Raw genomic sequence first — 14,631 nt, 5'->3', positions numbered from 1 at the left:
CTGTCCCCCACATGCTGCTGCTGTATTGGTGCTGGTGCTGCTGCGCTGGTGGCTGCGGCCAGCCTGCAGCAGGAGGCCCTTGCGGGAAGTAGTGTGGGGTTCCCTGAGGGGAGTACGCGGGAGGAGGCCCCTGGGGCGTGTATGGAGGTCCTGGGGGCCCCTCTGGGGGCCCTCTCTTGACCCTAACTGTAGGGCCCTGAGCACTGTAGAAGCCCTCAGGGGCCCTCAAGTGGGGATGCTGCTGCATGGGAGGCGGCAGAGATTCACCAGCAGGGCCCCCCCATCCGTACCCCATCTGCATTTGCATCGGTTGCTGGGGTTGCTGCTGCTGCTGCCACTCGACCGCGGGGGCCCCTGCAGTCCCTGGTGCTGCGGGGGGGGCCCCTGTTGCTGTGGGCCCCGCTGTTGCTGCTGCAGCAGCACCACCTGCTGCCACCCCGGCAGCAGCGCCGTTTGCCGCCCCCCGCAGCCGGCGCTGCAGCTGCTCTCTGCGGTGCCTCCATCTTTCTCTCTCGTCTTCAAGAGGGGCCCCCCCTTCTGTTGGGGAAACGCTTCCTCCCCTGGAGGCCCTGGTCCCCTCCAGGGGGGCCCCCGGTGACCCTGAGGCCCTCGAGTCATAAGAGCGTCTGCGGTGGTGCCCATAGCTCGAGCTGACGCTGTGCCTGTTTCGGCGGGTCCTGCTGCGGCTGCGTTTGCTGCTGCTTCTGCTGCCGCTGCGGTAGCGGGGGGCCCCCTCTCGGCCCTTTTGCCGGTCTCTGGGGGCCCCTCCTTCCTCTCGCGTGCAGCTGTTGCTTTGTCTGCTGCTCCTGCTGCCGTGACTGTTTATCCGGGGCCTCCGGCTGTGCATGCGCACCCTTCTGCTGCCGCTGCGGCTGCTGCTGCGGCTGCGAGAAGGGGGGCCCCCTGCAGCTCCCCGGCCCCGGGGCCTCCCCATTCTTTCTCTGGGAGAGCCCTGCGCTTCGGGCATACGTCTGGGGGGCCCCCTGTAGCTCCAAGAGCGGTCTCTCGCGGCCCCCGAGTGGTTCCGGGGGCCCCCCTGGGGGCCCCTGCGGGGGTCCTCATACGCGGGAGAAAAAGACCTTTCGCTTTCGGGGCTTCTCGGGGTTCCTCTTTCGTAGGCCCCGCTGCCTCCCCCCTTCCCCTCCCACTCTCTCCGCCTACTTCTGTGGGGGCTGTAGCGGGCCTCTCGAGGGGAAGCTCTTCTGCCTCTGGGGGGCCCCCACTCCCCCGCCGTGTCCCTGCTGCTGCTGCGGTGTCTGGGCCTGCTGCGGCCCTCCAGGGGGCCCCCGTGGGCCCCCCCGGAGTGCCTCATAGTGCTCTCTTTGGCTGCGTAGCGGCCCCTCGAAGAAACCCGCGCGGAGCTTCTCTCTCTCGAGCCCCGGGAGCCCCAGGGGCCCCTGTGGGGGGCCCCCCCCGGGGACGGCCTGTGGCTGTGGTGGTGTCTTTGCTGGGGCCCCCTGTGGGCTTCTTCTGCAGGGGAACTGCCCCTTCTCTTCGAGGCCCACCTCTCTCCCCGGGGGGCCCCCTCGCTGCCCCCCCTGCCTTGGAAAGGCTCGGGAGAATGCCTTCGAGAGGCCCTCCGGCCTTCTCTTTCTGCTTCTCTCCAATCTCCACTGGACCCTCTGGGGGGCCCCCCGTAGGGCGAGCCCTGGGAATCATATCCTTCCCCGCTCCCCCTAGGGGCCTCCTCCCCCGGGGGCCCCTCTCCCGCAGCGCGGCCTCGGCCTCGGTGCCTCCGCAGCTCTGTCTCGCTGCGGCGGTCCGGGGAGGGGCCCCTGGGGGCCCCTGGGGCCCCGGGGGCCCCCGGGGCCCCCGGGGAGCGCGAGGGCCTCTCCCTCAGCCGCGGGGGGCGAGGCGCCTCGCTCGAAAGATAATGGGTACCCTCTCCGGGGCCCCGGGGGCCCCTCGACCTGCTGGCGTCTGCAGAAGACTGGGGGCCCCCGCTCAAGTCCCGGACTCTGCGGTGCTCCCCAAGGGCATGATGCCCCGGGGGGGCCCTCCCCTGGAGGGCCCTTTCAGATCCAAACAGCGCATTGCGGGCAGAGCCGTGGTGCTGCTGCTGCTCGTCCTGCTGCTGCTGCAGCTGCGTCCTTGGTGGGGAAGGGGAGCGTTCTTGCTGTTGCAGCTGTTGCTGCTGCTGCCCATGCAGCTACGGCCACACAGCACAAACACACAGCAGCAGCAAAAGCAACACCAGCAGCAAATCGTCATTCTGTTGAGGGCCCAAAGACTCCTCAAACGCGCACAACACTTGGAAGCACAAACCAGCTGCTGCTGCTGCTGCTGCAGCTGCAGCTGCTGGCTTCGCAACTGCCAGGGGCAGCTGCAAAACAACAGAGCACTTCAAGTCAAAGCACCATGCAAATCATAGGACCACGTGCCGCCGTAGCTGCTGCTTGTCAATGGGCTAGTGCCCATCTGCAGCAGCAGCAGCAGCAGCGGCAGCAGCAGCAGCAGCAGCGGTGGCCGCTGCCGCTGGAGCCGCCACTTTACAAGGAGCAAATGAAAGAGCAGCAGCAGTCGGTTTTGCTGCTCGCACAGCTGGCGCGGCAGCAGCCGCAACCCCTGTCAGTTGCACCAAAGAAACAGAACAACAGCACAGGCGAGCAGCAGCAGCAGCAGCAGCAGCAAACGCAGCAGGTATTGCGGCGAGATGGACACAGCGCTAGACGCTCGCAGGAGGCACAGTTCAGCGAACAGCAGGCGCTGCAGCAGCTCAGACACTCCAGAGCTGAAGTGCGCATGCAAGGCAAACTGGGGCTCTACGAAAAGCCCCAAGTTCTTGTCCCTAGAGGCAGCCTCTCGAGCCCGGGGGTCCCCTCTGGGGGCCCCCAGACAGCGGAACCCTTGCGGGCCTACAGTGAAATCCCTGTCTTGCATCCTACAGCAAGCCGTTCCGCTGGAAGGTCTTATGTGGCGAGAAGCGTTAAGTGTGACTCCCCGTGAAGCGTGGGGCCCCCCAGAGTGTCCTGGGGGCCCCAGTGCTTTCTGAGGCTCCCCCTCCGCCTCCCCTCCTAACTCACTTTTCCTTTCATATGTTGTTGCCGTATGATGTCGCTAAGTGCCATGAAGGGAAGCTTCCGCATTCCCCCCGAGCCCCCAGAGCCCCCAGGGGCCCCCGCAACGGAAGCCTCCGCGGGCGGGGGCCCCTGCCGGGCACTTATTACTGGGGAGCTCCCTGAAAGCCTTTCTGTGAATCTACCAGAGGACTCCAGAGACCCCGGAGAGCCCAGCGGCCCCCCCCGGCGGGCCCCCGGGCTCATCACAAGGACTGTGCGTCTCGTGCTGTCCCTGGGCGCTGTGTCGCGTGCTCGGGGCCTATCATTCTCCCAGGGGCCCCCCGACAACTCTGGGGGCCCTCCCCTGTTGACTCGCCTACTCATACTTGAACTGAATGACAGCACAATCCGCGGGGCCCCAAAGGGGGGCCCTTCCCCTCTCCTGGGCGTCGTCCTATGTGCCCGTGGAGAGTCTCCCACTACCAACAGTGTCTCACAGGACGGCTCCTCAAGCAAATTTAAATGCAGAAATCATAGCCAACGGCCCGAGGGTCCCACAATCATCCGCGAATTTCAGCGGCTACAGTGGGAGGGAGCAGCAACAGCAAGTTGCGCTTTCGTGCGATAGGCAGCAAAAGGTATGAGGAACCCCCAAGACCCCCAATGTGCATACATAAAACCAACAAAAACGTTAAACAATACAAACAAAGTCCAGGGAGCCACACAAGCAGTTGCTGCCAAACAGCAGCAAGCAACACCTGCAGCAGCAGAAGCAACAGCAGCAGCAGCCGCTGCTACTGTGGCGATTCGTCCGAAGCCCCATGTTCCTGAAACGAAGTAGAAAGACACCAACAGTTTCCTACAAATCTTGTCACTTATTTTAGAGTTCTTTTTATCGCAAAGGGGCTCTCAGACGGAACTCTAGCCGCTGAAGCAACACCGCAGATGCTGCAGTGCATCGGCCGTTGAGCAAGTAAGCAGCAGCAGCTTCTGCTGCGGGCAATTAGACAGGCTCGACAGACTAGAACAATCCGGGCTGTTCTGGAGCCAAACACATCCTGTTTTGGCTGAGCAGGTGTAGACAGCCCTAAAGTGGGTCCCCATAGGTTTGAAGGGTCCTGCACTCCTCACATCTAGTGGTGGGAGGGCCTCCTCGCTCAATTGCATACGCTTAATGTGCAAGTCTGTTCTATCTAGTGTAGACGCATGAGTTCCTAAGGAAAATGGGGCCTCCTCTGCTAGTATGTGCGGCGTGGGAGCTGCACAATAGGCAGTACCGTTGCAGCATTCACGCAGCGACACAAACGCAGGAAGTACACTTACACATGGACAGTGATACAATCTACAGCACAATAAGAGCGAAAAGAACAGAAAGACACTGGGAGATGCTCCGTTGAGACAAGCTCAAGGCAAGGGCGGTGGGAAGCAACCGCTCGTTGCTTTCTGCTCGTGCCTGTTGTGCTCATCTTGTGAGAGAGCGTCGTGTTTCTGCTTGCGGTTTGCGCGTTTCTGCGCAAGTGAATTTCCATTCTCATACATGTGCTTGCCTTTAGCGTTCATTTGTCTGTCTGCTACCCCTTTGCGGTATTGGCGCTTCCCTTCTTGCCTCTGTGCGCTCTTCTATTGCTAGCTGCTTTCTGTATGCTGGCGCTTCCGCTCCTTCCCAGTCTATCTGTATTTCTGTGTGGCTTATCTCACAGTTTCGCGTGGACTGAAAACAAGAGCTGGGAAAGAACTGGAAGGGGAAATGAGCCTGTGTTCGTGCTTCTTGCACATGCTGCTTAGCAGCAGCAAGGGTGGTAACGCCACGTTCCACCTCTAGACAACTATAAAAGTAAACGTAAAAGGACAAATGAGGAGAGACGTAAACGCGCAACAGTCATCATCAGCAATCTCGTCAGAACTCGTCTCCCAATAAGGAGGCGAGCTGCACATTTACTCGAAACTATAATAGATTAGGGGTTGTCCGAAGCCAACAGTTTTACAAAAACAAAGATGCCACCGGCATGCAGATGCTGCTGGCCTTCGAGGCCTTCTGCCTCCGTCTGCTAGCTGCTACAACACGGGTCTTAAATGCCATTCTCCGTAAGTTGGACGCATACGCGCTGTTTTTTATTTCCCCCACAAGTGGCTCTACCCAGATGAGGGCAATTCCTGGCCGTCCCACCGATACCCGAAAACGTAGCTGCTGCTTCCGCGTCGCACTGTGCAGCACGAGCTGCTTCTCTGGTGTCCGCTGGGACAGCTTTGGGGACTACATCCACGCGCTGGAACTTACGTTGATGCCATCTTGGTGTGCCCCCATGGACACTTCGAGGTTGTCTTGTGCGTAGGCCTCGAACGCGTTGCGGCTGAGCATTCGTCTCCGCAAGACGAAGCAGCTGATGAGAGTTATCAGCAGCAGCACGCCCACAACTGCTGCCCCTATGATGAAAGGGATAAGATCGACCGTGTCCTCCACACACTTCGGCTGGCCGTCGATAGTGTCCAGCTTGTAGTTTTTGTTGCAGACGCAAGTGTAGGTCGAAATTCCGGGCTCGCAGCTCTTAGCTGCGGTGGAATCCCCACAGGGATCGAATTCACAGGGAGAGAAGATGCACCGTTTTTTCCGCTGCTCGGTCACCAGTCTGTAGTGCTTGTCACACACACATTCCGGGCCTTCTGCGGTGTCTGTGCACGACAGCAGTCCTTCCGTGCCGCAGGGTTCGTCGGCGCAGGTTACCGTGGCTTGTGCAGCGATACACTTCTTTACCGTGCCCTCAGTGCCGAATTCGTACCCCGGGCGGCAAACACAGGTGTACTCAAAGGCCTTGTCAGTCCTGCACTCCAGTACAGCTTCGGGGGGCCCGCAAGGATCCCCGTCGCACATGCTAGCAAACGCGCATGTGGGTTTGTAGGGATCTGTCCCGTCCCAGGTGTACCCTTCGGGGCACTTGCAGTAGGCGCTGCCGTTTGGCCTGCTCTTGCAGGTTCCTGGAGAACACTTATTTTTGGTGGAGTCCGCACAGGGGTCGGGGTAGCAGGTGACCCCGTCGCCGACGTAGCCGTCTTTGCAGCGGCAGTAGACGCCGCCGTAGTTGCCAGTGTCTTGTTCGTCGCAGACAGTGTTTTGAGGGCACTTGTGTTGATGTTTGCTGCAATTGCACTCCGACGAACTCATGACGGCCCAGCCCCCCCCCGTGCAGGAACTCATACAAATGAGTTCATCTACGTCGGAGGCGCAGCAGTTCCCAGGCGGGCAGTACAGGGGCACTGGCCAGCCCTTGAACTGTTTGCTGCCGTAGAGGCCAATTGAATCCCAGCAAGGAGCGCTGAGGGCTGAGAACCGGCACAGATAGTTTCGGTAAATGTTGTTTTCAGGCAGAGTCCAGCCCTCTGTTATAGACCAATCTAACTTCGGAGTGTCCTCGGCAATCAACTGCGCTATGCGCTCTTCATCTGACAACGCCTGCTGCGGGGCAGCTGTTGTTGTGCTGCTGCTGCCAGTGCTGCCGGCGCTGGTGCTGCTGGTGCTGCCGCTGATGGTAGTGGTGCTGGTGCTCGTCGTAGTGGTGCTGGTAGTTGCTGTGCTGTCAGTGCTGCTGGAGACTGTGCTTTCGGCTGTGCCGGTGCTGCTGCTGCTGTCAATGAGGCTGCTGCTGAAGCTGCTGCTGACACCAAACGTTCTGCTGTGGCCTGCCTCCAAGCTGGCAGGGCTGCTGCCGCTGCTGCTGCTGCTGAAAATGGCATTGATTGGTGACTGAAAAGATGAAGACGGCAAATTGTTGGCCTCCACGAAGCTGAAAACGAGGAATTTGAAATAAAACAAACTCAAGAACCCTCCAACCGGTGGTTCGGCTCCTGCTAGTACTGCAGTTGCTGCGCATTGCAGCAGCAAAGCAGCCCGCCTCATGCTGCTGAAGCCCGGAGAAACCACCCTAAGTTCCTACCAGCCGTTTTCAGTGCATGAGGACCCATGGAATCGCAACAAGGTGGCAGTGGGGGTTGTTTATGAAACTGTGGTGGGAGAGCTGGGCAAGGAAAAGCGGAGCCGAAGTCTAGGGGTTGTTTGAATAAGCGGATATGAAGCTAAACTCCGCAAGACACAAATATGCAAATGATAAAGGAGGGAAGAAATGTCTCCCCCTTGCATGTCTCTCCCTCCAGAGTTCGGAAACACATAGATGGAAAAGGGCGAGTGCAACGAAATGGCAACGAAAGGCAAGATCTTCGTGAAGGCCCGACACGGGATCCGCACCCACCTGAACTGATTCTCCCGGCTAAGACGGGGCAAACCCAGGGTAAAGCTAAAAATTTCATGCAGAGTGACACTGGGCCACAAGGCTGCACTTCGAGGCTCTACGTGCTGAATGCCTTCAGAGTAACTCGAGCGGCTCGAAGCAGACCAGACACAGTATTGCAGCGTCGCCTACGTGGCATATGCAATTCCAACTACCCTTCAGATTCATAAAAAATCTTATGGAAAATAAAAAATGCGTTCTTTTTGGGAACTTCGAACATTTAAGGTAAGTGAGCCTGGTTTCTTCCACTTTTGCGTGCTGCTCCGCAATATACAACGGTCTCAGCCTGCCCCCAAACCTTCCTTGACTTCGGCAGCGGCACGAAGACAGAAACAGAGCTAATTTGGTTCCAAATTTCTTACGTTGGAGTTCAATCCAAAATAAGGCCACTCTGCAACAGTTTTGCTAAAACTGTAGTTGCTGGTGTTAACTGTTCAGTCGGGCCTCATGACAGAGACAGGCGATGAGTCTCGATCTGCAGACGCCTTCTGGAACTCCAAGAATGGCGCTCAGGATTCCATAAATATCGGCAGCTCTTACATGAGCTCAACTGAAGTGTTACATTTTGGATAGATGCACACAAAGATAACCTGATGCTTCATTTCGCGTACGTAACCGTGACGGAAACCAATGGAGAACTGCATGCGAAGCGTTCGGTCTGTGTCTGTATATACGCATAGAACCGTAAACAGACGGAAATGCCATGCTTTACAATATACTTTGCACTTTTACGAGACTATGGGTCATATTTACCACCAATAACTGGAAAGTAGCGTATCAAGTCGCCCCCGTACCTGCGTTGGGGTGTGATCCAGATACGGGCTAAGCAGGCCTCACTTGCTAACTACAAAGGCCGACGCAGTCCTTCCTTGAATGGTTCTGCTGAATGCAGCTAGCGCCTTTTCCTATCCACATTTGCTTTGAACCTGCCGGCTGCCACTGGACGAAAGCCATAGCGGCCTTATTTCCTTTACAGGCGCTCAAAGATGAAACTAGCCAAGAAGAATCTCTACTGTACAAGAGTTGCAGCTTAGCTGCATCTCACTGCAGAGCCCTTGTACTGCGCAGGTACTACAAGAGGGCTTACTAATGACCTTGAGATGTTAGCTAGCCGGTGGTCTATAAGAGTTTAGGACTCTTAAAGAATGCGGATAACTTCTTATCAGTAACGCAGTAAGTCAATTTATAAGCAAAATCGCATGCGTAGACCACGAGTGTCTGTAAATACCGTAAAAGTGAGGTAGGCGATGACGCCGGCACTGGTGTGGGGCATAGCCTCAAGTGGGTCAGGAGAGTCAGAACTAGGATTCTCGCCTTCTAAGGTTCGACTTGCAGACTCGAAGGATGACGAGATATATGTCGAATATAGAGGATTTGTCAGAAGGTCGCCCTATTCGTGCGCCAGGAGGTACCGAAGTGGAAGCAGAGAACGTGTTGTCCCACACTAGCAGCCTAGGGGCACCCCAGTATTTGTTAGCTAGCTGGAGGCCCCCTAAGGTTGGAATTAATCAACTTGGGCAGGAATATTGATTCCCTTACGGAATCCGTAAACTCGTACGGTTGCGTGTAACTATTACTTGGACGCGAAAAGCTGGAATGGATACATGGTCCAAATGGTAAACGTGCCAGCAGCCACCTACGGGCATGTGGAAAGGTGCGAGCTTGAATAGGCAGCATTCACAGTCTAACCACATGAGCTTTGACCCAAAGCGTAGCACTTTTGAAAATATGAACGCATTGAATCATTGGGAATTCGCTTCTCGTTGCCCGCAGCACCAGCCGAATACTGCATGAGTATATCCTGGAGTGCCAAATATAGGATAGCCGCTGTTAACACACCTTAGTCAAACGGAGGACATCCCAGGCACAAGCTGCAGTACAATGCGTTCTCTACAGCGTCTACGATGCTGCACTACCCACAACTCTGGCGCTCTAAGAAATCTTCTCTTCTACAGAAGCATCGGTCTCGTAACGTCTACTAAATTATTAAAAAGACAATTTTGTTTCAAGTTCCCAAAAACCGTATTTCATAAAAGTCACTTCTTATGGTTCTTGCTTTGCTGGTCCGGTGAGGATGTGACGCGCACCGGTGCCGGCGTTGTCGGCATCCCCAATCTTAGGGCACTCGCAACAATTTCTAGTTCATACAGGTTAATCTGCTAACGAATTGCGTTTCTATTTCACTAGTAAGAGGTTACAGCGTTCAGTCCACGTCTCAACCTCTTAACCGCTTATATGTCATCAGTTAGCTATCCTCTATAGCTCACCAGCGAGCCCTATTGTAGTGTCTGCGCACTACACAAGCTGTTTATAAAGCAGCTCTGCAATCATAAAACAAAATGTATTTAAGGCCTAGCCCCGTATGCATTGCCGAGTTAACGGCCCATGCTACGGGCGAAGGTCCCATTCGTGGCCATCCTCACTGACAAAAGGCGCTTCCAGATAAATAATCACTACAAGAATTTCTTGAAGTGACTTGGCCTACAGTACTTCTTGCGTACTTCCTTAATCTTGGAAAACTAACGCCATATAACCACTACGGGCTGTGGACCATTATTAGACACTATTGCTGCCGGCAATACCACATGAATGCCAAAGATGGCACCTGTAGCTTATCTGAGGGGATTGATCGTGCACAACTCGCAAAGAAGGTAATAAAGACCACGGCAAACGGAATTCCATAAACAATTTTGGGTAATGGCCCTAGTAAACGGATGACCACGACCCTTCCGGAGCTCTTTTCCGGCGGCATACAAGGAAAAATGACAGAAAACGTTTTCCTTGCGCACTGACAACATTATACACAGGCGTTTACGTGGGATCGCACCCGATGGAAGCATCCCTATGGCCTTCCTTCGCCCGAACTGTTCTCGTTCTTGTCAATACAGATTTGTATTAATAAATACCCTCAGAAGCACTATAAAATGAAGTTATTGCAGCACCTTCTGGTCCACCTCATTAGCAGCGGTCCCACATCTCGTATGACCGGGCAACGAAGAGAGCTCTTTCGGTGGTCTAAAATCGCGATAGCGACTGCTGCGAGCAATACATATGAACTGTTTTTAGAGCATTGAAGGGAGCTCTTATCTTTGGCTCGACTACTTTCGGATTCTTCGGTCAAATTCCGCATTAGCTGTGACACCCACCAGTATCACCAACTTCGGCACCCCATCGTTTTACAGGCTACACTGAGAAATAACATAGTTTCAGGGTCATAGAAGCAACGTCGCTTTGGGGATGAACTATCATTGGGGGCTCAAGATGCTTGAGTAAGCGAACTAGTGTTGCAGCTTCAAAATGAATTCGCAGCTAATGAATCTCATTTACCTGGCAGACCTTCCTGTAGTGCGTAGCTCTACAATGTTGCGCCAGTACAACCCCATAAGGTTGCAGCATTTGTTATTCTACGCATAAATCATTCTTAGAAAGCTTGTCCCTAAAAGGCCCTGGCTCTTGCCAGATCATAGGTGACTGTAAAGGAGAGAACTTTCCAATTTCGAACAAGTAAACAGGAAAGCCATGGTGAGTTTTGTTAGAGACTTCTCCTTACCGTATCCCCGTTCAAAATTGATGAACCCTGGCCTTACGATCAGCTGTGCTATGTTTGCTGTTCCCCCTGCAGAATATGAGGAAGCGCAGTGGCCCAACACACATATCTTGCAGTCGCCACTGCTACTCTGCAATGCTATAGAGCCTTCTGTTTGAGAGCGATTAAGCCCCACAAGTGTAGCTACCAGAGCGCTTGCATTTAGCGGAATCTCGAAATGGTTTCTGTACTACTGAGCAACAGAAGAACACAGCGCTATTGGGGATCAAGTGAGCACAGGCGACGACGACCAGCAACACAAAACAATGGCGGAACATGCAGTCTTAGAAATGAACCAAGGCACAATCGTAATCTTAATTCACATGGCTACAGACTATCTTGCGACCTGCAGGAAAGTTTTGCCAGTGGTGGCAGACTACCAAGATGTAGCAGGCAAGTAAATGCAGCACACCGAAACGGCAAAAAATCCCTCCAGGTTTCAACATGCTGGTATAAGAATTCGTTCACGTGAAGCGGAATGTAAATAAGAGACAGCCGCGTAAGCTTCCAATAGATCAAGGCGGCACTGGACGTAAAATTTGCCGTCAAGCAGTGGCAGGCTGCTTAACGACACGAAACGAACAGACACTCTGGAGCAAGCGGTGGAAACGATTGTATCCACTATTTTCTGGAATCGAGAGAATGCTGGTTGTTTTCAATCCAATACGAGAGGTGCACCGTTGGTTGTGCCCGACGATAATACTGCTTGCAATTCTTCATCAAAGAGAGAGCGGACAAGCACAGTGCAGGACCATGACGGCTGCTCGTCATTCAGCACGCTTCGCCCTTATGGCACAGTAAAAACGGGCTATTGCGGCCCTGCCTTGTTGCGCACCGGGAGAGCACATATGGAAATCCCTTGCCGTTTTCCATGGAGACATGTGGCAACGTCACTGGCCAACGAGGAGAGAGCCAGTGTGAGGTTAAGTGCTTGCGCAAAATCACAGAGGTGGTCCGAGCTCATGCATGCTTGCCATACTGACCTCTCCATACCCACTTTAAGCTTTGCTCTCGAATGCAACTCGAACTGTTAAATTTTCGAACTGGGAGTCTAGCCACCTCCAAATTCATGTACATCACCTTTCGTGGGATTTTGCCACCTGCCTGCTCTGCGCGTGACTTTATTCTCCCCCCTTCGTGACAGTCGTGTTTTTTTCATGTTTAGCTCACGCGTACTACAAGTGGTTCTTACCATCTGCGATACACTTAGGTTCTTAGCTTACCACATTGTTTCTGCCAGGCTGTCGTATGTCGTGTAAACCAATCATTCCAAATAGCAGATCCTACAGGAAGACTCCCAGAAAAGCTCACCCGAAAACCTTAAAGCCCACAGCGCACCGTTAGTTTTATCGCTATATTGCCAATATGCAAAGGCGCGTCGTTAACCATTGTGAACACGAATTTACTAGGGGATGGCCAAGACTAGAGCCATAGCTCTGCAATGGCCGAGCTAATGTTGCCTGTTGACGCACCATTGGCTGACAACAGTACTGGTAAGTGGCCAGTGATCTGAACTTGTACGGTTGCTTTCATTTCCATATTGCACATTGTGCCACGGCTTTCGCTACTCTGCTCTTCATTTTGTTGCTTTCGCCACCAGTAAGGCACATTGGAAACTAATCGTAGGAGGCGGGCACCTGGCTTCGAGCTAGCACTGTTTTCAACTCCTACGCTGACTGTCCAGCAGTCCCTCCTGATCCAGTTTCTGCGCTTGATGGCAAACTTCTGTTCGTGAATGTGAGCTGATTTCATATACTGCTGTCGCTTTTGTTTTCTTGACCTCATATTTCTGGAGTTGCAGACTAGCGCTCGAGCAATGCTGATCGTATCTTGTTGCTATTGCTCCATTGAGGTTCGCACTATGTTTCTCTTATTCGTCTCCAGCAAAGACTGAGCACTGAGAAATTGATACCATTCTGTGTTTACTGACTCCATCTGAGGCGTCGCCTCTCACAGGACCAAATATCTCCAGTCCTGGCGCCTTATCTAGATATTTCTCCTGTGTGCCGCTTCCTAACGTCTCATGAAAGACGCCCTTGAGCTAATAGCAGCAAGCAGCTGTCTTTGTACTGTGTTAGATCGTCCTTACACTTTCCCTCTGTTAGGGGAGGCCATTATTACTTCCCAAGACACGCAACGAAAGAGACCTGGGACAGTAGTTTAGCGGTGTTCGTTTTATTTTTGACTTATTTCCATTGTCCATCCACTACGAGGTATCCCTGACTTTATATGCTCCATTCGTGCCAAGCGTAGGAACATTCTCACTTTTCCATTTGTCCCACAAGCCCGTATCGCGTCTTACTTGGCCCGCTGTAAGAATTCTGCCGGCACTGTCCAATTTCCGATGTTGGACTCTATCAATGAGCCGTGGGACCTTGGATGTTACTGAGGCAGCCATGCCCTCTTCTGTTTTTACTTTTCTCTTGGGTTTCTCTTAGGTGCATGCTCCTAGATTTCCGTACCTTCTTCAACAGAACGAAATTCAGTTTACCTGTCGCGACTCTGAGTTTTGTGTGCCCGCACTGTATGGCATGGTTTGAGAGTTGATATATAGTTGCTGTGCAATTGTATGGGTGTATATGGCTCAATAATGCCATCACTTCTTCAAATCTGTTGAACAGGCTCACTCACTAAGTACCGTTTAAGCGGTCCAAAGTATTTCGGATGCGACTAGTTGTTGTAGGAAGCACCCCTCACCTCGGCTCCTGAACATGTCCTGTGACCAGCTACAGTGTCATTGCCTGCTTCAAGCCTGGGCCGTGAAGCATGGTGCACAGGGCCACGCCACTCTAATCGCTCTAGCCTGCTCAAAAATATGGCCTATATTTTAGTTGATCAGTCTTACGATTGATTTTGGCCACTTCAGAAGATCACGCTCGTGTTTCTTTGCAGTGCCCGGCACTACAGGGTTTGCTGAGCATATTCTCACTGTAGGAAGAGCAACTGCCATTTCTGCTCCAGGAGCATCAAACCAAGCGGCTAACACGGCATCAGAGAGGGCCTTTTCTGCTCCAGGAGCATCACACCAAGCGGCTAACAGGACACCAGAAAGGCTTCTTCGGGGAGCTGACACCAGTGAAAGTTCTCTAGGGCGCTGTAGCATCCACTGCCAGTGCCGTGGATGCCCAACAGAGGAATGCACACTAAAGCTATTTTTCGTAAAAGGCAGTAGGGCATTGGCGCGGAAACTCCCTGTAGTCGCCTGACCTCGGCCTACAACTCCTCGCATCCCTTCCGCATGAGTTAATGTATCGGCAGTGCGTCCGCTCATGAGCTGCCAGATGCACAAGACTTTTGTTCATTTCGCAGGGAAAGGAACCGCTAGAAATGAGCCAAGCGATAAGGAGCGTAATTGCCAGACGTCCGCGGCACGCTATTGCTGCATGAATGTGCCCCAGAGAGACAATGTGAACAAAATTTTACAAGAGGTGTGGACCACAATAACACCAAACGCAACAACACGCATGCAAAACCATAGTCCCCTCAACGCTGTGCATGAACAGCCAGTGCACACATTCTGACTCGCGTGACTGTGGTACGGTTGTAGTGGCAGCCTCAGTGAGCTGGAAAGGAAAGGCACGTCGTTAAGAAGAACCACAGAATAGAGGGGAATTGAATGAGGTACAGAACGCAGATACAACTACAGCGGAATAGCGTGCTCACGTCCGTGCGAGCACAGAAAACCTGCTTCCACACACATTGGGCGCGGTTTCTCTTGCATCATCGTACTGAGATATGGTGGCGTTTCAACTTCCAGGTCAAAAAA

At 53.8% G+C, this 14,631-nt stretch overlaps 2 protein-coding genes across 2 annotated transcripts; one reads left to right on the top strand and one right to left on the bottom strand.

Annotated features, from left to right (window-relative positions):
• Positions 1 to 3,051: 3,051 nt before the first annotated feature.
• ENH_00075520 (hypothetical protein, conserved) lies at positions 3,052 to 3,627 on the top strand (the record flags this gene model as incomplete). The annotated part of the gene is made up of 1 exon (XM_013577642.1): positions 3,052 to 3,627. The coding sequence occupies one exon, from the start codon at positions 3,052 to 3,054 to the stop codon at positions 3,625 to 3,627; it is 576 nt and encodes a 191-aa protein (XP_013433096.1).
• Positions 3,628 to 5,253: 1,626 nt separating this feature from the next.
• Positions 5,254 to 6,891, bottom strand: ENH_00075510 (microneme protein, putative; the record flags this gene model as incomplete). Its single annotated transcript, XM_013577641.1, has 1 exon — positions 5,254 to 6,891. The coding sequence occupies one exon, from the start codon at positions 6,889 to 6,891 to the stop codon at positions 5,254 to 5,256; it is 1,638 nt and encodes a 545-aa protein (XP_013433095.1).
• Positions 6,892 to 14,631: the final 7,740 nt, after the last annotated feature.

Source organism: Eimeria necatrix, genomic scaffold, assembly GCF_000499385.1.
Source record: "Eimeria necatrix Houghton genomic scaffold, Enh_scaff77, whole genome shotgun sequence".
Lineage (NCBI taxonomy): Eukaryota > Apicomplexa > Conoidasida > Eucoccidiorida > Eimeriidae > Eimeria > Eimeria necatrix.
This window is presented reverse-complemented; position numbering and strand designations above follow the sequence as displayed.